Source organism: Oncorhynchus keta, chromosome 1 (genome assembly GCF_023373465.1).
Source record: "Oncorhynchus keta strain PuntledgeMale-10-30-2019 chromosome 1, Oket_V2, whole genome shotgun sequence".
Lineage (NCBI taxonomy): Eukaryota > Metazoa > Chordata > Actinopteri > Salmoniformes > Salmonidae > Oncorhynchus > Oncorhynchus keta.
In genome coordinates, this window is record NC_068421.1 from 20,643,162 (window position 1) to 20,660,494 (window position 17,333).

Genomic DNA, 17,333 nt, shown 5'->3' on the forward strand with positions numbered 1-17,333 from the left:
GGCTGGGCCAGTCAAGAACATTCAGAGATTTTTCCCTGAAGCCACTCCTGCATTGTCTTGGCTGTGTGCTTAGAGTCGCTGTCCTGTTGGAAGGTGAACACTCTGGAGCAGGTTTTCATAAAGGATCTCTCTGTAGTTTGCTCCGTTCATCTTTCTCTCGATCCTGACTAGTCTCCCAGTCCCTGCCACTGAAAAACATCCCCACAGCATGATGCTGCCACCACTATGCTTCACCATAGGGATGGTGCCAGATTTCCTCCAGATGTGACTCTTGGCATTCAGGCCAAAGAGTTCAATCTTGGTTTCATCAGACCAGAGAATCTTGTTTGTCATGGTATGATAATCCTTTAGGTACCTTTTGGCGAACTCCAAGTAGGCGTGCCCTTTACCGAGGAGTGGCATACGTCTGGCACTCTACCGGAAAGGCCTTATTGGTGGAGTGCTGCAGAAATGGTTGTCCTTCTCCGATCTCCACAGAGGAACTCTGGAGGTCTGTCAAAGTGACCATCACTTCCCTGACCAAGGCCCTTCTCCCTTGATTGCTTAGTCTGGCCAGGCGGCCAGCTCTAGGAAGAGTCCTGGTGGTTCCAAACTTCCATTTAAGAATGATGGAGGCCACTGTGTTTTTGGGGACCTTCAATGCAGAAATCTTTTGGTACCCTTCCCCAGATCTGTGCCTCGACACAATCCTGTCTCGGAGCTCTACAGACAATTCCTTCTACCTCATGACTTGGTTTTTGTTCTGACATGCACTGTTAACTGTGGGACCTTTTTATATAGACAGGTGTGTGCCTTTCCAAATCCTGTCCAATCAATTGAATGTACCGCAGGTGGACTCCAAGTTGTAGAAACATCAAGGATGATCAATGGAAACAGGATGCACCTGAGCTCAATTATTGAGTCTCATAGCAAAGGGTCTGAATACTTATGTAAATACGGTATTTCCATTTTTTATTTTTAGACATTTTTTACATTTTCTAAAGAACAGTTTTTGCTTTGTTATTATGGGGCATTGTGTGAAGATTGCTGAGGAACATTTTATATTTATCCATTTTAGAAAAAGTATTTCATAACAATGTGGAAAAAGGGAAGGGCTCTGAATAGTTACCGAATGCACTGAAATTGTGTATGTCTGTAATGTCTATGTTATTGTTTTAAAATGTATATAAATTGTAAAGTGTTTTTTTCTGTAATATATTTTTCGTTATGTGTCAGACCCCAGGAGGTCTAGCTGTCGCCATTGGCGTCAGCTAACAAAAAGTGGCTGTAAAAGAGTGGGAGTTGTTGAGCAGCTGACATGGGGGGGGTCTGCAGGGAGGCGAGGACCCAACGGAGCACAAGGCACCCAGTGTCCTCAGCCTTCTCCAACTGGCTGTGTGTGAGTGTGTTTCAGGCGTGTGCACGAGCGGGTATGTAGCCTCAGCCTTCCTGGTGTGGTGTGTGTGCACGGCCTCTTCTGTTCCTCTTCTGATTTCATGCCACAAGTAGCTTAATTCCATCTTTATTGATTGTGTGTGTGTGTGTGTGTGTGTGTGTGTGTGTGTGTGTGTGTGTGTGTGTGTGTGTGTGCGCTTTTGTTAGAAGTCTCTGCATGAGCTGTGGAGGATCGATGAGGCAGTGTCGCACCCTCGGCTCTAACCATTCTCACTCTCTCACACACACACACGGCTGGGCTGGGATGCCTGTGTGCTCTGGGAGTTGGCCTGCCTACTGACAGTGTTAGATGGCAGGATTAAGTTGTTTCTATCAGAGACGTTTCTATGCGCTGTGGTTCAGGTATTCCACATGTAATGTATTGTGTCTAACCTGCCAGAATGACTGAGAAGGGAGAGCAAAACAGGGCTGCCTGAATGTCTTTCCCAGGAGAGTGTGAAAGGGGCAGAAAGACAGGAAATAGAGACCCCACCATAGAGGTCTATTAAAACTCACAGCAGGTGCCCATTGTGACAATGGATCGATACCGTACTGATGCTACTTGCAGAGAAATTGGAACAACCTCTGTCAGTAACATCCATTTAGGTTGGAAACATTTTATGTAGGTTAGAATGCAACAGAATACACTGTGAATAGTATTTCCTCTACCTATTCCCACTTACTTCCATTAACCTCTCTTCACTACCTAGCTAGCTCTTCTCTGCAGAATATTTGTGTAGTCTTTGTGGTGTTGTTTTCCTTGACCACTCCTCATCCAGCTATGTGGTGACAGAACTGATGCAGAGTGACCTCCATAAGATCATCGTGTCACCTCAGCCCCTCAGCTCAGACCATGTCAAAGTGTTTCTCTATCAGATCCTCCGAGGTAAGACCTCTCCGACACGCTCACACTCTCCCAGATCACATTGCAAACATTAAAACGTGATATTCACACACATATCAGTTTGAATCGTCATGATAAAAAATGGGGTGGGACCTTCACACAAGGAACTGAATCCTTCCCGGTATGTGTTTTGTCTGTAGGACTGAAGTACCTGCACTCAGCTGGCATCCTACATCGAGACATCAAACCTGGCAACCTCCTGGTCAACAGCAACTGTGTGCTTAAGGTTGATCTACTGTCCTCTACTATCTAACATCTGAATCCTCCTGTGATGACATGTATTACTCCACTGAGATCTACACTATGATATTTATGAGGTCAACTTGGGGTTGGAATCTGCTCTGTGGAAGTACAGTATCTGAAATGCGTACGCACACACACACATTCCTGACTCCTGCTCTCACTTGCTGTCTGACGCCCTGAGTCTCTGTAGCCTGTGTTACTGGGGGTCTGACGCCCCAGTGGGATTTCTACAATACATGATGCTGGGCTCCTGACACCTAAATCTTCATCCTGGGGTCTAGTAATGGAGGCCCTGCCTGGGCTTATTCTACCCTTAGCTCCCCCTCCTCCCTCACAGACAACTGGGAGGGGTGCTAATCCACGGGTGGGGGAGAGAGAAAGTGAGGAGAGGGTGGAGGGCAGTGATTCTCTGGCTGACTCTGGAGAACAGATTGTCTCTAGCAGACATTTACTAATTTAGCTCCTAATTCTAATTTCCCAAAAACCTTCCCTACACATTCTGGGCTATTTTCAGAAAAACCCATCCTTGCCTGCCTCTGTGAGGCTCCCTGCATATGATTGGGTGCTGTCTGCCCATGATATCGCTGTGTTCCTTCTCTACCAAGTCTGCCATTATTTTAGAGAGGTGGTCATTTAATTTCTGATAAATATCCCCTTCCAAAAATCTCCTTCAGCAGCATCAGCTACTCAAGCAGTTTGATTTAGTTGTGTACAAGCTGGTGGGGAGCAATCGTCTGGAGTAATGTGACCCGTAGCAGTGCGACACTAATGTGGCTCCCCATTCCTTCACTTCCTGTCATTCTGACCAGAATGTATATTTAGCTAACAGAGCAACAAAAAGAAATTGAGAGGGGGTCGAGACAGAAGTGTGTTCCTGTAGGGACACCATAGAAGAGGTTGGTAAATCAACTTCAGTAAGTGTTTTCATTGGAAAATATAATTAGTGATGTGCCATGCATTTCTGAAAAAGCTGCTCATCCCTTGAAGAGTTTGGGGGGGGAAAGAGATAAGGGAACAAAGAAATTCGGAGCAGCTCGTTAGTCCGTTTGTGAACAATCCAAGTATTCCTTTCTTTTGTGTCTTTAGACGTATCAGACGATGTTGTCATTCAGTTATGTAACAATTGACTCAGAACAGTCACAGTAAGCTGCCAAATAATAAATAGTGTATCTTACAAGAAGCTGCATGCATCTGAACCTTGAGTTAGGTTGGGTTGGGAGGACTAGTCTATTTGTATATTGGTATTGATGGATGTATTAATGTGAACATGTTCTCTGCCTTCATCCCTCTCCAGATCTGTGACTTTGGGCTGGCGCGGGTGGAGGAGCTTGACGAGTCTCGTCACATGACTCAGGAGGTGGTGACCCAGTATTACCGTGCGCCAGAGATCCTCATGGGCAGCCACCATTACTCCAACGCCATCGACATTTGGTCTATAGGATGCATCTTCGCCGAGCTACTGGGCCGACGCATCCTGTTCCAGGCACAAAGCCCCATCCAGCAGGTAACCAATACTGTAAACACTGGGGACATGTTGATCTGTCATCTGGAATACTTGCTGATCTAGTATTCAGTGCAGAGCATTTCTGGGCTTATTTTATAAGAAAAAAAGGTATTCGCTATCCTTAGTTGTGTTAGTCTGTAGACTTCACTGAGCACTTTCAGCTTGAGCAGAGCTTTCAGAGATCAAGTTTGTATTTGAAAACAGAACAGAGTTTCCTTGAATCTTTAGTGTCCGTGTCTCTCCAGACCTTGGGCTCTGGTCCTGCCTCATTTACATCCCTTTCAGAAATGACATGTTGCCTCCCGATTGGCACAGCGGTCTAAGGCACTGTTTTCGCATTGCTAGAGGCGTCACTACAGACCTGGGTTCGATCCCAGGCTGTGTCCCAGCCGACCGCGACCGGGAGACCCATGAGGAGGCGCAAAATTGGCCCAGTGTTGTTCGGGTTAGGGGAGGGTTTGGCCAGGGGGGCATTGCGCTTTAGCGACTTCTTGTGGTGGGCCAGGCGGGGTAAAAAAACTAAAATACAGATGACATGTTGAGTTAGCTGGGGAGGGATGAATGCAGTTTTATGTCTCAGCACACACTAGTTAGTCCCTTTCACTTCTGATATCGACACAAATGGCTCATGTCTAAAATTACATGTGTTCACAGATACTGTAGGTTCACAATACACTGCAAAATTGTATTCTGGAGCAATACGTCAGTACACAAAATACATACAGTACAGCTCCCTGGAGTCATTTACTTAGCCTGCCTCTCTCAACTACTTTGCCTTTACTGCATATGTGCCATAGCGTGTGTTTGTGTGAGTGCGTTCATGCATGCATGTCTCAAGCACAGTAACATAAGCTGCATGGTGTTCTTCTGTGTTGAAGCTGGATCTGATCACGGACCTGCTGGGAACTCCCTCTCTGGAGGCCATGAGGACGGCGTGTGAGGGGGCCAGGGCCCACATCCTCAGAGGACCACACAAACAGGTAGGGACACATATGAGCGGTGTATGTTTTCTGGAGCAGGACAGCAGATGAGTCTCCTGAGCAAGGTTTTCAGAAGTTCTACAAATTACAGGAGTCAGTGATGAATGGTCCTCTTGGACAGAAAGATGGTGTTTTGTTGAGGTTTTGTTCCACCTCTTTGTTTCATTGACTTTTGTATTGACTCTAGTTATTTAAAGAACATAGGTTTCACACTTACTGAGAAAAGATCCAGCTGTTTGTGTGTGTGTTAGGGCTGACCCCAATTAGTCGACTGGTCGATTGTTTGTTTGATAGGCTGTTGTTCGACCAATATTTTGTTAGTCGAGCAGTAGCAACTGTATATGTATGCATGCATGTATGTACAGTTGAAGTCGAAAGTTTACATACACCTTAGCCAAATGCATTTAAACTCAGTTTTTCACAATTTCTGACATTTAATCCTAGTAAAGATTCCCTGTTTTAGGGCAGTTAGGATCACCACTTTATTTTAAGAATGTGAAATGTCAGAATAATAGTAATATAATTATTTATTTCAGCTTTTATTTCTTTCATCACATTCCAAGTGGGTCAGAAGTTTACAAAACACTGAATTAGTATTTGGTAGCATTGCCTTTAAATTGTGTAACTTGGGTCAAACATTTCGGGTAGCTTCCCACAATAAGTTGAGAGAATTTTGGCCCATTCCTCCTGACAGAGCTGGTGTAACTGAGTCAGGTTTGTAGGCCTCCTTGCTCGTACACGCTTTGTCAGTTCTGCCCAGACATTTTCTATAGGATTGAGGTCAGGGCTTTGTGATGGCCACTCCAATACCTTGACTTTGTTGCCCTTAAGCCATTTTGCCACAACTTTGGAAGTATGCTTGGGGTCATTGTCCATTTGGAAGACCCATTTGCGACCAAGCTTTAACTTCCTGACTAATGTATTGAGATGCTGCTTCAATATATCCAATATATCCACCTAATTTTCCATCCTCTATTTTGTAAAGTGCATCCGTCCCTCTTGCAGCAAAGCACCCCCACAACATGATGCTGCCACCCCCGAGCTTCACGGTTGGGATATTGTTTCCTCGGCTTGCAAGCCTCCCCCTTTTTCCTCCAAACATAACAGGGATCATTATGGCCAAACAGCGCTTTTTGTTTCATCAGACCAGAGGACATTTCTCCAAAAAAGTACGATTGTTGTCCCCATGTGCAGTTGCAAACCATAGTCAGGCATTTTAATGGCGGATTTACAGCAGTGGCTTCTTCCTTGCTGAGCGGCCTTTCAGGTTATGTCGATATAGGACTTGTTTTACTGTGGGTGTAGATACTTTGGTGCCTGTTTCCTCCAGCATCTTGAAGGTCCTTTGCTGTTGTTCTGGGATTGATTTGCACTTTTCGCACCAAAGTACGTTCATCTCTAGGAGACAGAAGGCGTCTCCTTTCTGAGCGGTATGACGGCTGCGTGGTCCCATGGTGTATATAATTGCGTACTATTATTTGTACAGATGAACGATGTACCTTTAGGCGTTTGGAAATTGCTCCCAAGGATGAACCAGACTTGCGGAGGTCTACAATTGTTTTTCTGAAGTCTTGGCTGATTTCTTTTGATTTCCCCATGATGTCAAGCAAAGAGACACTGAGTTTGAAGGTTGGCCTTGAAATACATCCACAGGTACACCTCCAATTGACTCAAATGATGTCAATTAGCCTATCAGAAGCTTCTAAAGCTATGACATAATTTTCTGCAATTTTCCAAGCTGTTTAAAGGCACAGTCAACTTAGTGTATGTAAACGTCTGACCCACTGGAATTGTGATACAACTTTGTGTCATGCACAAAGTAGATGTGTTAACCGACTTGCCAAAACTATAGTTTGTTAACAAGGAATGTGTGCAGTGGTTGAAAAACGAGTTTTAATGACTCCAACCTAAGTATTTGTAAACTTCCAACTTCAACTATGTATGTGTGTGTGTATATATACAGTGGGCAAAAAAGTATTTAGTCAGCCACCAATCGTGCAAGTTCTCCCACTTAAAAAGATGAGAGAGGCCTGTAATTTTCATCATAGGTATACTTCAACTATGACAGACAAAATGAGAGAAAAAAAATCCAGAAAATCACATTGTAATATTTTTAATGAATTTATTTGCAAATTATGGTGGAAAATAAGTATTTGGTCACCTACAAACAAGCAAGATTTCTGGCTCTCACAGACCTGTAACTTCTTCTTTAAGAAGCTCCTCTGTCCTCCACTCGTTACCTGTATTAATGTCACCTGTTTGAACTTGTTATCAGTATAAAAGACACCTGTCCACAACCTCAAACAGTCACACTCCAAACTCCACTATGGCCAAGACCAAAGAGCTGTCAAAGGAAACCAGAAACAAAATTGTAGACCTGCACCAGGCTGGGAAGACTGAATCTGCAATAGGTAAGCAGCTTGATTTGAAGAAATCAACTGTGGGAGCAATTATTTGGAAATGGAAGACATACAAGACCACTGATAATCTCCCTTGATCTGGGGCTCCACGCAAGATCTCACCCCGTGGGGTCAAAATCACTAGAACGGTGAGCAAAAATCCCAAAACCACATGGGGGGACCAAGTGAATGATCTGCAGAGAGCTGGGACCAAAGTAACAAAGCCTACCATCAGTAACACACACCGCCGCCAGGGACTCAAATCCTGCAGTGCCAGACGTGTCCCCCCGATTATGATTTTTCAACACCGATACCAATTTTTTTACATTTATTTGTAAAAATGACAGTTACAAGTATACTGAATGAACACTTATTTTAATTCGGTTTAAATAATGCAAAAACAAAGTGTTGGAGAAGAAAGTAAAAGTGCAATATGTGCCATGTAAGAAAGCTAATGTTTAAGTTCCTTGCTCAGAACATATGAAAGCTGGTGGTTCCTTTTTTTTTTTAATTAAAAAAATGTACCCCCTTTTTCTCCCCAATTTCGTGGTATCCTATCTTGTCTCATCGCTACAACTGCCGTACGGGCACGGGAGAGACGAAGGTTGAAAGTCATGCGTCTTCCGATACACAACCCAACCAAGCCGCACTGCTTCTTAACACAGCGCGCATCCGGAAGCCCGCCGCACCAATGTGTCGGAGGAAACACCCTGCACCTGGCAACCTTGGTTAGCGTGCACTGCGCCCGGCCCGCCACAGGAGTCGCTGGTGCGCGATGAGACAAGGATATCCCTACCGTCCAAACCCTCCCTAACCCGGACGACGCTATGCCAATTGTGTGCCGCCCCACGTACCTCCCGGTCGCGGCCGGTTATGACAGAGCCTGGGCGCGAACCCAGAGTCTCTGGTGGCACAACTGGAGCTGCAGTACAGCGCCCTTAACCACTGCGCGCTGGTGGTTCCTTTTAACATGAGTCTTCAATTTTCCCAGGTAAAAAGTTTTAGGTTGTAGTTATTATAGGAATTATAGGACTATTTGTCTCTATACCATTTGTATTTCATTAACCATTGACTTTTGGATGTTCTTATAGGCACTTTAGTATTGCCAATGTAACAGTATAGCTTCTGTCCCTCTCCTCGCTCCTACCTGGGCTCAAACCAGGAACACATCGACAACAGCCACCCTCGAAGCAGCAATACCCATGCAGAGCAAGGGGAACAGCTACTCCAAGTCTCAGAGCGAGTGACGTTTGAAACGCTATTAGCGCGCACCCCGCTAACTAGCTAGCCATTTCACATTGGTTACACCAGCCTAATCTCTGGAGTTGATAGGCTTGAAGTCATAAACAGCTCAATGCTTGAAGCACAGCGAAGAGCTCCTGGCAAAAGGCACGGAAGTGCTGTTTGAATGAATGCTTACGAGCCTGCTGGTGCCTACCACCGCTCAGTCAGACTGCTCTATCAAATATCATATCATAGACTTAATTATAACATAATAACACACAGAAATATGAGCCTTTGGTCATTAATATGGTCGAATGCGGAAACTATCATTTTGAAAACAAGACGTTTATTCTTTCAGTGAAATACGGAACCGTTCCATATTTTATCTAAGGGGTGGCTTCCATTAGTCTAAATATTCCTGTTACATTGTATATTTTATCTAAGGGGTGGCATCCATTAGTCTAAATATTGCTGTTACATTGCATATTTTATCTAAGGGGTGGCATCCATTAGTCTAAATATTCCTGTTACATTGCATATTTTATCTAAGGGGTGGCTTCCATAAGTCTAAATATTGCTGTTACATTGCATATTTTATCTAAGGGGTGGCATCCATAAGTCTAAATATTCCTGTTACATTGCATATTTTATCTAACGGGTGGCTTCCATTAGTCTAAATATTCCTGTTACATTGCACATTTTATCTAAGGGGTGGCATCCATTAGTCTAAATATTCCTGTTACATTGCATATTTTATCTAAGGGGTGGCTTCCATTAGTCTAAATATTCCTGTTACATTGCACATTTTATCTAAGGGGTGGCATCCATTAGTCTAAATATTCCTGTTACATTGCATATTTTATCTAAGGGGTGGCATCCATTAGTCTAAATATTCCTGTTACATTGCATATTTTATCTAAGGGGTGGCATCCATAAGTCTAAATATTCCTGTTACATTGCATATTTTATCTAAGGGGTGGCATCCCTAAGTCTAAATATTCCTGTTACATTGCATATTTTATCTAAGGGGTGGCATCCATTAGTCTAAATATTCCTGTTACATTGCATATTTTATCTAAGGGGTGGCTTCCATTAGTCTAAATATTCCTGTTACATTGCATATTTTATCTAAGGGGTGGCTTCCATAAGTCTAAATATTCCTGTTACATTGCATATTTTATTTAACGGGTGGCTTCCATAAGTCTAAATATTGCTGTTACATTGCATATTTTATCTAAGGGGTGGCATCCATAAGTCTAAATATTCCTGTTACATTGCATATTTTATTTAACGGGTGGCTTCCATAAGTCTAAATATTGCTGTTACATTGCATATTTTATCTAAGGGGTGGCATCCCTAAGTCTAAATATTCCTGTTACATTGCATATTTTATCTAAGGGGTGGCATCCATTAGTCTAAATATTCCTGTTACATTGCATATTTTATCTAAGGGGTGGCATCCATAAGTCTAAATATTGCTGTTACATTGCATATTTTATTTAATGGGTGGCTTCCATAAGTCTAAATATTCCTGTTACATTGCACATTTTATCTAAGGGGTGGCATCCATTAGTCTAAATATTCCTGTTACATTGCATATTTTATCTAAGGGGTGGCATCCATAAGTCTAAATATTCCTGTTACATTGCATATTTTATCTAAGGGGTGGCATCCATAAGTCTAAATATTCCTGTTACATTGCATATTTTATCTAAGGGGTGGCATCCCTAAGTCTAAATATTCCTGTTACATTGCATATTTTATCTAAGGGGTGGCATCCATTAGTCTAAATATTCCTGTTACATTGCATATTTTATCTAAGGGGTGGCTTCCATTAGTCTAAATATTCCTGTTACATTGCATATTTTATCTAAGGGGTGGCTTCCATAAGTCTAAATATTCCTGTTACATTGCATATTTTATTTAACGGGTGGCTTCCATAAGTCTAAATATTGCTGTTACATTGCATATTTTATCTAAGGGGTGGAATCCATAAGTCTAAATATTGCTGTTACATTGCATATTTTATTTAACGGGTGGCTTCCATAAGTCTAAATATTGCTGTTACATTGCATATTTTATCTAAGGGGTGGCATCCCTAAGTCTAAATATTCCTGTTACATTGCATATTTTATCTAAGGGGTGGCATCCATTAGTCTAAATATTCCTGTTACATTGCATATTTTATCTAAGGGGTGGCATCCATAAGTCTAAATATTGCTGTTACATTGCATATTTTATTTAATGGGTGGCTTCCATAAGTCTAAATATTGCTGTTACATTGCATATTTTATCTAAGGGGTGGCATCCCTAAGTCTAAATATTCCTGTTACATTGGATATTTTATCTAAGGGGTGGCATCCATTAGTCTAAATATTCCTGTTACATTGCATATTTTATCTAAGGGGTGGCTTCCATAAGTCTAAATATTCCTGTTACATTGCATATTTTATCTAAGAGGTGGCTTCCATAAGTCTAAATATTCCTGTTACATTGCATATTTTATCTAAGGGGTGGCTTCCATAAGTCTAAATATTCCTGTTACATTGCATATTTTATCTAAGGGGTGGCATCCATTAGTCTAAATATTCCTGTTACATTGTGTCACGCCTTGGTCATTGTATCTTGTGTTTTTGTTATATGTTTGGGTAGGCCAGGGTGTGACATGGGTTTATATGTTGTATTTCGTATTGGGGTTTGTATTTATTGGGAGTGTGTATTATTAGGGGTGTGTCTAGTTAGGCTTGGCTGCCTGAGGCGATTCCTAATTGGAGTCAGCTGATTCTCGTTGTCTCGGATTGGGAACCGTATTTAGGTAGCCTGAGTGCGCGTTGTATTTCGTGGGTGATTGTACCTGTCTCTGTGTTAGTCACCAGATAGGCTGTAATTAGTTTCACTCGTTTGTTGTTTTTGTATTTTCAGTTATTTCATGTACCGCATTATCTTCATTAAAAGTCATGAGTAACCTACACGCTGCATTTCGGTCTCACTTACTTCAAACAACAGACGAACATCGTTACAGAATCACCCACCACCATTCACAGACCGAGCAGTGTGTGAACTGGCAGGATCTAAAGGAGGACGTTATGGACGGCAGAAGCAGGGATTATACAACGTGGGAAGAAATCGACAGGTGGGCGGCCGACCCAGAGCGAGTGCAGGAGCCCGCCTGGGATTCCCTACAGCAATGCGAAGAGGGCTATACACGTATGGAATCGAAAAGGAAAGCACGGCTTTACAGAGCGAAAACCGTAGGTAACGGGGGAAAGCGCAGAGAGAGAGTGGCAGAGTCAGGAGTCAGACCTGAGCCTACTCTCCCTGTTAATTGTGAGGAGCAGCAATATGAGGACTTCTGGTCTTGGGAGATGATATTAGATGGAAAAGGACCCTGGGCGCAGCCGGGAGAATATCGCCTTCCCAAGGAGGAAATAGAAGCAGCTAAAGCGGAGAGGCACAAGTATGAGGAGGCAGCACAGCGACGCGGTTGGAAACCGGAAAGTCACCCCAAAACATTTATTGGGGGGGGGGGCTAAAAGGGAGAATAGTTATGCCAGGTAGGAAACCTGCGCATACTCCCTGTGCTCACCGTTGGGCTAGAGAGACCGGGCAGGCACCGTGTTATGCTATGGAGCGCACGGTGTTTCCAGTGCGGGTGCAGAGCCAGCTGCGACACATACCAGCCCTTCCTATTGGCCGGGCTAGAGTGGGCATCGAGCCAGGTAAGCTTGGGCAGGCTCGATGCTCAAGAGCTCCAGTGCGCCTGCACGGTCCGGTCTATCCAGAGCCACCTCTACACACCAGTCCTCCGGTAGCAGCTCCGCGCACCAGGCTTCCTGTGCGTGTCCTCGATCCAGTACCACCAGTTCCAGCACCACGCACCAGGCCTCCAGTGCGCCTCACCTGTTCAGCGCAGCCAGCGCTTTTCTCCTCTCCTGCGCTGTCGGAGTCTCCCGCCTGTTTAGCGCCGCCAGAGCTCCCAGTCTGCCCAGCGCCGCCAGAGCTCCCAGTCTGCCCAGCACCGCCAGTGCCGCCAGTCAGCCCAGCGCCGCCAGTCTGCCCAGCGCCGCTAGTGCTCCCAGTCTGCCCAGCGCCGCCAGTGCCGCCAGTCAGCCCAGCGCCGCCAGACAACCAGTCTCTTCCAGATCTGCCAGACAACCAGTCTCTTCCAGATCTGCCAGACAACCAGTCTCTTCCAGATCTGCCAGACAACCAGTCTCTTCCAGATCTGCCAGACAACCAGTCTCTTCCAGATCTGCCAGACAACCAGTCTCTTCCAGATCTGCCAGACAACCAGTCTCTTCCAGATCTGCCAGACAACCAGTCTCTTCCAGATCTGCCAGACAACCAGTCTCTTCCAGAACTGCCCGACAACCAGTCTCTTCCAGAACTGCCCGACAACCAGTCTCTTCCAGATCTGCCCGACAACCAGTCTCTTCCAGATCTGCCCGACAACCTGAATCTTCCAGATCTGCCCGTCAACCTGAATCTTCCAGTTCCGCCAGCCAGCCAGGATTTACCGGAGCCTACTACCTGCCTGAGCTTCCTCTCAGTACTGAGCTTCCTCTCAGTACTAGGCTTCCTCTCTGTACTGGGCTCCCTCTCAGTACCGGGCTGCTTCGGTCCCGGGCTGCCCCTCTGTCCTGAGATGCCCCTCTGTCCTGAGCTGCCCTGCTGTCCTGAGTTGCCCCTCTGTCCTGAGTTGCCCCTCTGTCCTGAGTTGCCCCTCTGTCCTGAGTTGCCCCTCTGTCCTGAGTTGCCCCTCTGTCCTGAGTTGCCCCTCTGTCCTGAGTTGCCCCTCTGTCCTGAGTTGCCCCTCTGTCCTGAGTTGCCCCTCTGTCCTGAGTTGCCCCTCTGTCCTGAGTTGCCCCTCTGTCCTGAGTTGCCCCTCTGTCCTGAGTTGCCCCTCTGTCCTGAGTTGCCCCTCTGTCCTGAGTTGCCCCCTCTGCCCCTCCCGAGTTGCCCCTCTGTCCCGAGTTGCCCCTCTGTCCCGAGTTGCCCCTCTGTTGCCCCTCTGTCCCGAGTTGCCCCTCTGTCCCGAGTTGCCCCTCTGTCCCGAGTTGCCCCTCTGTTGCCCCTCTGTCCCGAGTTGCCCCTCTGCCCCTCTGTCCCGAGTTGCCCCTCTGTCCCGAGTTGCCCCTCTGTCCCGAGTTGCCCCTCTGTCCCGAGCTGCCCCTCTGTCCCGGCTGCCCCTCTGTCCCGAGCTGCCCCTCTGTCCCGAGCTGCCCCTCTGTCCCGAGCTGCCCCTCTGTCCCGAGCTGCCCCTCGGTCCCGAGCTGCCCCCGGTCCCGAGCTGCCCCTCGGTCCCGAGGCTGCCCCTCAGTTATGTCGGGATCAGGGTGAGGACTATTAGGCCATGGTCGGCGGAGAAGGTGGATTATCCTAGGACGCGAAGGGGAGGAACTAGGACATTTATGGAGTGGGGTCCACGTCCCGAGCCAGAACCGCCACCATGGACAAACGCCCACCCGGACCCTCCCTATGCTCTTGAGGTGCGTCCCGGAGTCCGCACCTTAGGGGGGTTCTGTCACGCCTTGGTCATTGTATCTTGTGTTTTTGTTATATGTTTGGGTAGGCCAGGGTGTGACATGGGTTTATATGTTGTATTTCGTATTGGGGTTTGTATTTATTGGGAGTGTGTATTATTAGGGGTGTGTCTAGTTAGGCTTGGCTGCCTGAGGCGATTCCTAATTGGAGTCAGCTGATTCTCGTTGTCTCGGATTGGGAACCGTATTTAGGTAGCCTGAGTGCGCGTTGTATTTCGTGGGTGATTGTACCTGTCTCTGTGTTAGTCACCAGATAGGCTGTAATTAGTTTCACTCGTTTGTTGTTTTTGTATTTTCAGTTATTTCATGTACCGCATTATCTTCATTAAAAGTCATGAGTAACCTACACGCTGCATTTCGGTCTGACTCTCTTCAAACAACAGATGAACATCGTTACACATTGCATATTTTATCTAAGGGGTGGCTTCCATATTCCTGTTACATTCCATATTTTATCTAAGGGGTGGCATCCATTAGTCTAAATATTCCTGTTACATTGCATATTTTATCTAAGGGGTGGCATCCATAAGTCTAAATATTCCTGTTACATTGCATATTTTATCTAAGGGGTGGCTTCCATTAGTCTAAATATTCCTGTTACATTGCATATTTTATCTAAGGGGTGGCTTCCATTAGTCTAAATATTCCTGTTACATTGCATATTTTATCTAAGGGGTGGCATCCATAAGTCTAAATATTCCTGTTACATTGCATATTTTATCTAAGGGGTGGCATCCATAAGTCTAAATATTCCTGTTACATTGCATATTTTATCTAAGGGGTGGCTTCCATTAGTCTAAATATTCCTGTTACATTGCATATTTTATCTAAGGGGTGGCATCCCTAAGTCTAAATATTCCTGTTACATTGCATATTTTATCTAAGGGTTGGCTTCCATTAGTCTAAATATTCCTGTTACATTGCATATTTTATCTAAGGGGTGGCATCCATAAGTCTAAATATTCCTGTTACATTGCATATTTTATCTAAGGGGTGGCATCCATAAGTCTAAATATTCCTGTTACATTGCATATTTTATCTAAGGGGTGGCATCCATAAGTCTAAATATTCCTGTTACATTGCACAACCTTCAATGTTATGTCATAATTACGTAAAAGTCTGGCAAATTAGGTAGCCCAAACTGTTGCATATACACTGACTCTGCGTGTAATGAACGCAAGAGAAGTGACACAATTTCACCTGGTAAATTTGGCCTGCTAACCCGTCCAACGATTGTGCTTTTTTTTCCGCAAATGCGCTTTTGTTAAATCATCCCCCAGCGTTGCATCGATTATATGCAACACAGGACACGCTAGATAAACGAGTAATATCATCAACCATGTGTAGTTATAAATAGTGATTATGATTGATTGATTGTTTTTTATAAGATAAGTTTAATGCTAGCTAGCAACTTACCTTGGCTTCTACTGTATTCGCGTAACAGGCAGGCTCCTCGTGGAGTACAATGAGAGGCAGGTGGTTGTAGCGTTGGACTAGTTAACTGTAAGGTTGCAAGATTGGATCCCCCGAGCTGACAAGGTAAAAATCTGTCGTTCTGCCCCTGAACAAGGCAATTAACTCACAGTTCCTAGGCCGTCATTGAAAATAAGAATGTGTTCTTAACTGACTTGCCTAGTTAAATAAAAGGTATAAAAAAAAATACAAAAATATTTTTAAAATCGGCGCCCAAAAATACAGATTTCCGATTGTTATGAAAACATGAAATCGGCCCTAATTAATCGGCCATTCCGATTAATCGGTCGACCTCTAGTATTGACTGACCTTCATGTCTTAAAGTAATGATGCTTATTTGAGCTGTTCTTGCCATAATATGGACTTGGTCTTTTACCAAATAAGGCTATCTTCTGTATACCAACCCTACCTTATCACAACACAACTTATGGGCTCAAATGCATTAAGAAGGAAAGAAATTACACAAATGAACTTTTAACAAGGCACACCTTTTAATTAAATTAATGCATTCCAGGTAGGACTACCTCATAGCTACCGCTGTCATCAAAGTAAAACGTGGCTACTTTGAAGAATCTAAAATCTATTTTGATATGTTTAACACTTTTTTGGTTACTACATAATTCCATGTGTTATTTCATAGTTTTGATGTCCACTATTATTCTACAATGTAGAAAATAGTCCAAATTAAGAAAAACATTTGAATGAATAGGTGTGTCCACACTTTTGGCTGGTACTGTATATATTTGTGCCCATCTCAGGGAACTAATCCATTGTGGAGACCTCGACGAAAAGTCAATTTGATATAATATTCTGTATGAGGATCAGGAGCTCAGGGACTCCCGAGTGGCGCAGCAGTCTAAGGCACTGCAGGCTGTGTCACAACCGGCCGCGACCGGGAGACCCATAGGGCGGTGCACAATTGACCCAGCATCGTCCGGGTTAGGGGAGGGTTTGGCTGGGGGGGGCTCATCGCGCTCTAGCGACTTCATGTGACGGGCCGGGCACCTGCAGGCTGACTCTGGTTGTCAGTTGAACAGTGTTTCCTCAGTCACATTGGTGTGGCTGGCTTCCGGGTTAAGCGGGCGGGTTTTAAGAAGCGCGGTTAGGCTGGACGCATGACTCGACCTTCGCCTCGGCCGACCCTGTTTGGGAGTTGCAGAAATGAGACAAGATCGCAATTGGATATCACGAAATTGGGGAGAAAAAGGGGGCAAAATACACAAAAAATAATAATAACAATTAAAAGAGGAACACTAGCTCAAACAGTAGAACATTTGAGGTGTCTGTACTCAGCTCTGGTGAGCTCCGGCCCAAGTCAAGCACTGCTTCTTATCCCTTTCGCAAGTAGCCTACAGCTGTGTCTGTCCCAAGCTCACTGGCGCGGGAAACTCTGAGGAACCTGAATATTTTATCCAATGCTACAAGTTCGCTAGCGCAAGCTTCTGACTGGACCCAAGTTAATAGTTGATACAATGATTAAAGTTCATTGCAGACAAGCCAATGTAGCCAATGTGATTTATAGGATATTTATTTTTATCAGGATATTTTCTACCTGGAGGCTGCAGATTTTATTTTGTTGGCTTTATGTAGGCAATTTTTACATAGTTGGCAATGGGAATAGAAGTTACTTTTTAGGTTTGTATCATTTTC

At 44.7% G+C, this 17,333-nt stretch overlaps 1 protein-coding gene across 1 annotated transcript in view; it reads left to right on the top strand.

Annotated features, from left to right (window-relative positions):
* Nucleotides 1-17,333, top strand: part of LOC118394472 (serine/threonine-protein kinase NLK) — a 92,973-nt gene that overhangs the window by 54,689 nt on the left and 20,951 nt on the right. The window contains exons 4-7 of the mRNA XM_035787724.2: nucleotides 2,193-2,299; nucleotides 2,458-2,543; nucleotides 3,855-4,064; nucleotides 4,943-5,044. Coding sequence (XP_035643617.1) covers nucleotides 2,193-2,299; nucleotides 2,458-2,543; nucleotides 3,855-4,064; nucleotides 4,943-5,044 — 505 coding nt within the window. The remainder of the gene's footprint in view (nucleotides 1-2,192; nucleotides 2,300-2,457; nucleotides 2,544-3,854; nucleotides 4,065-4,942; nucleotides 5,045-17,333) is intronic.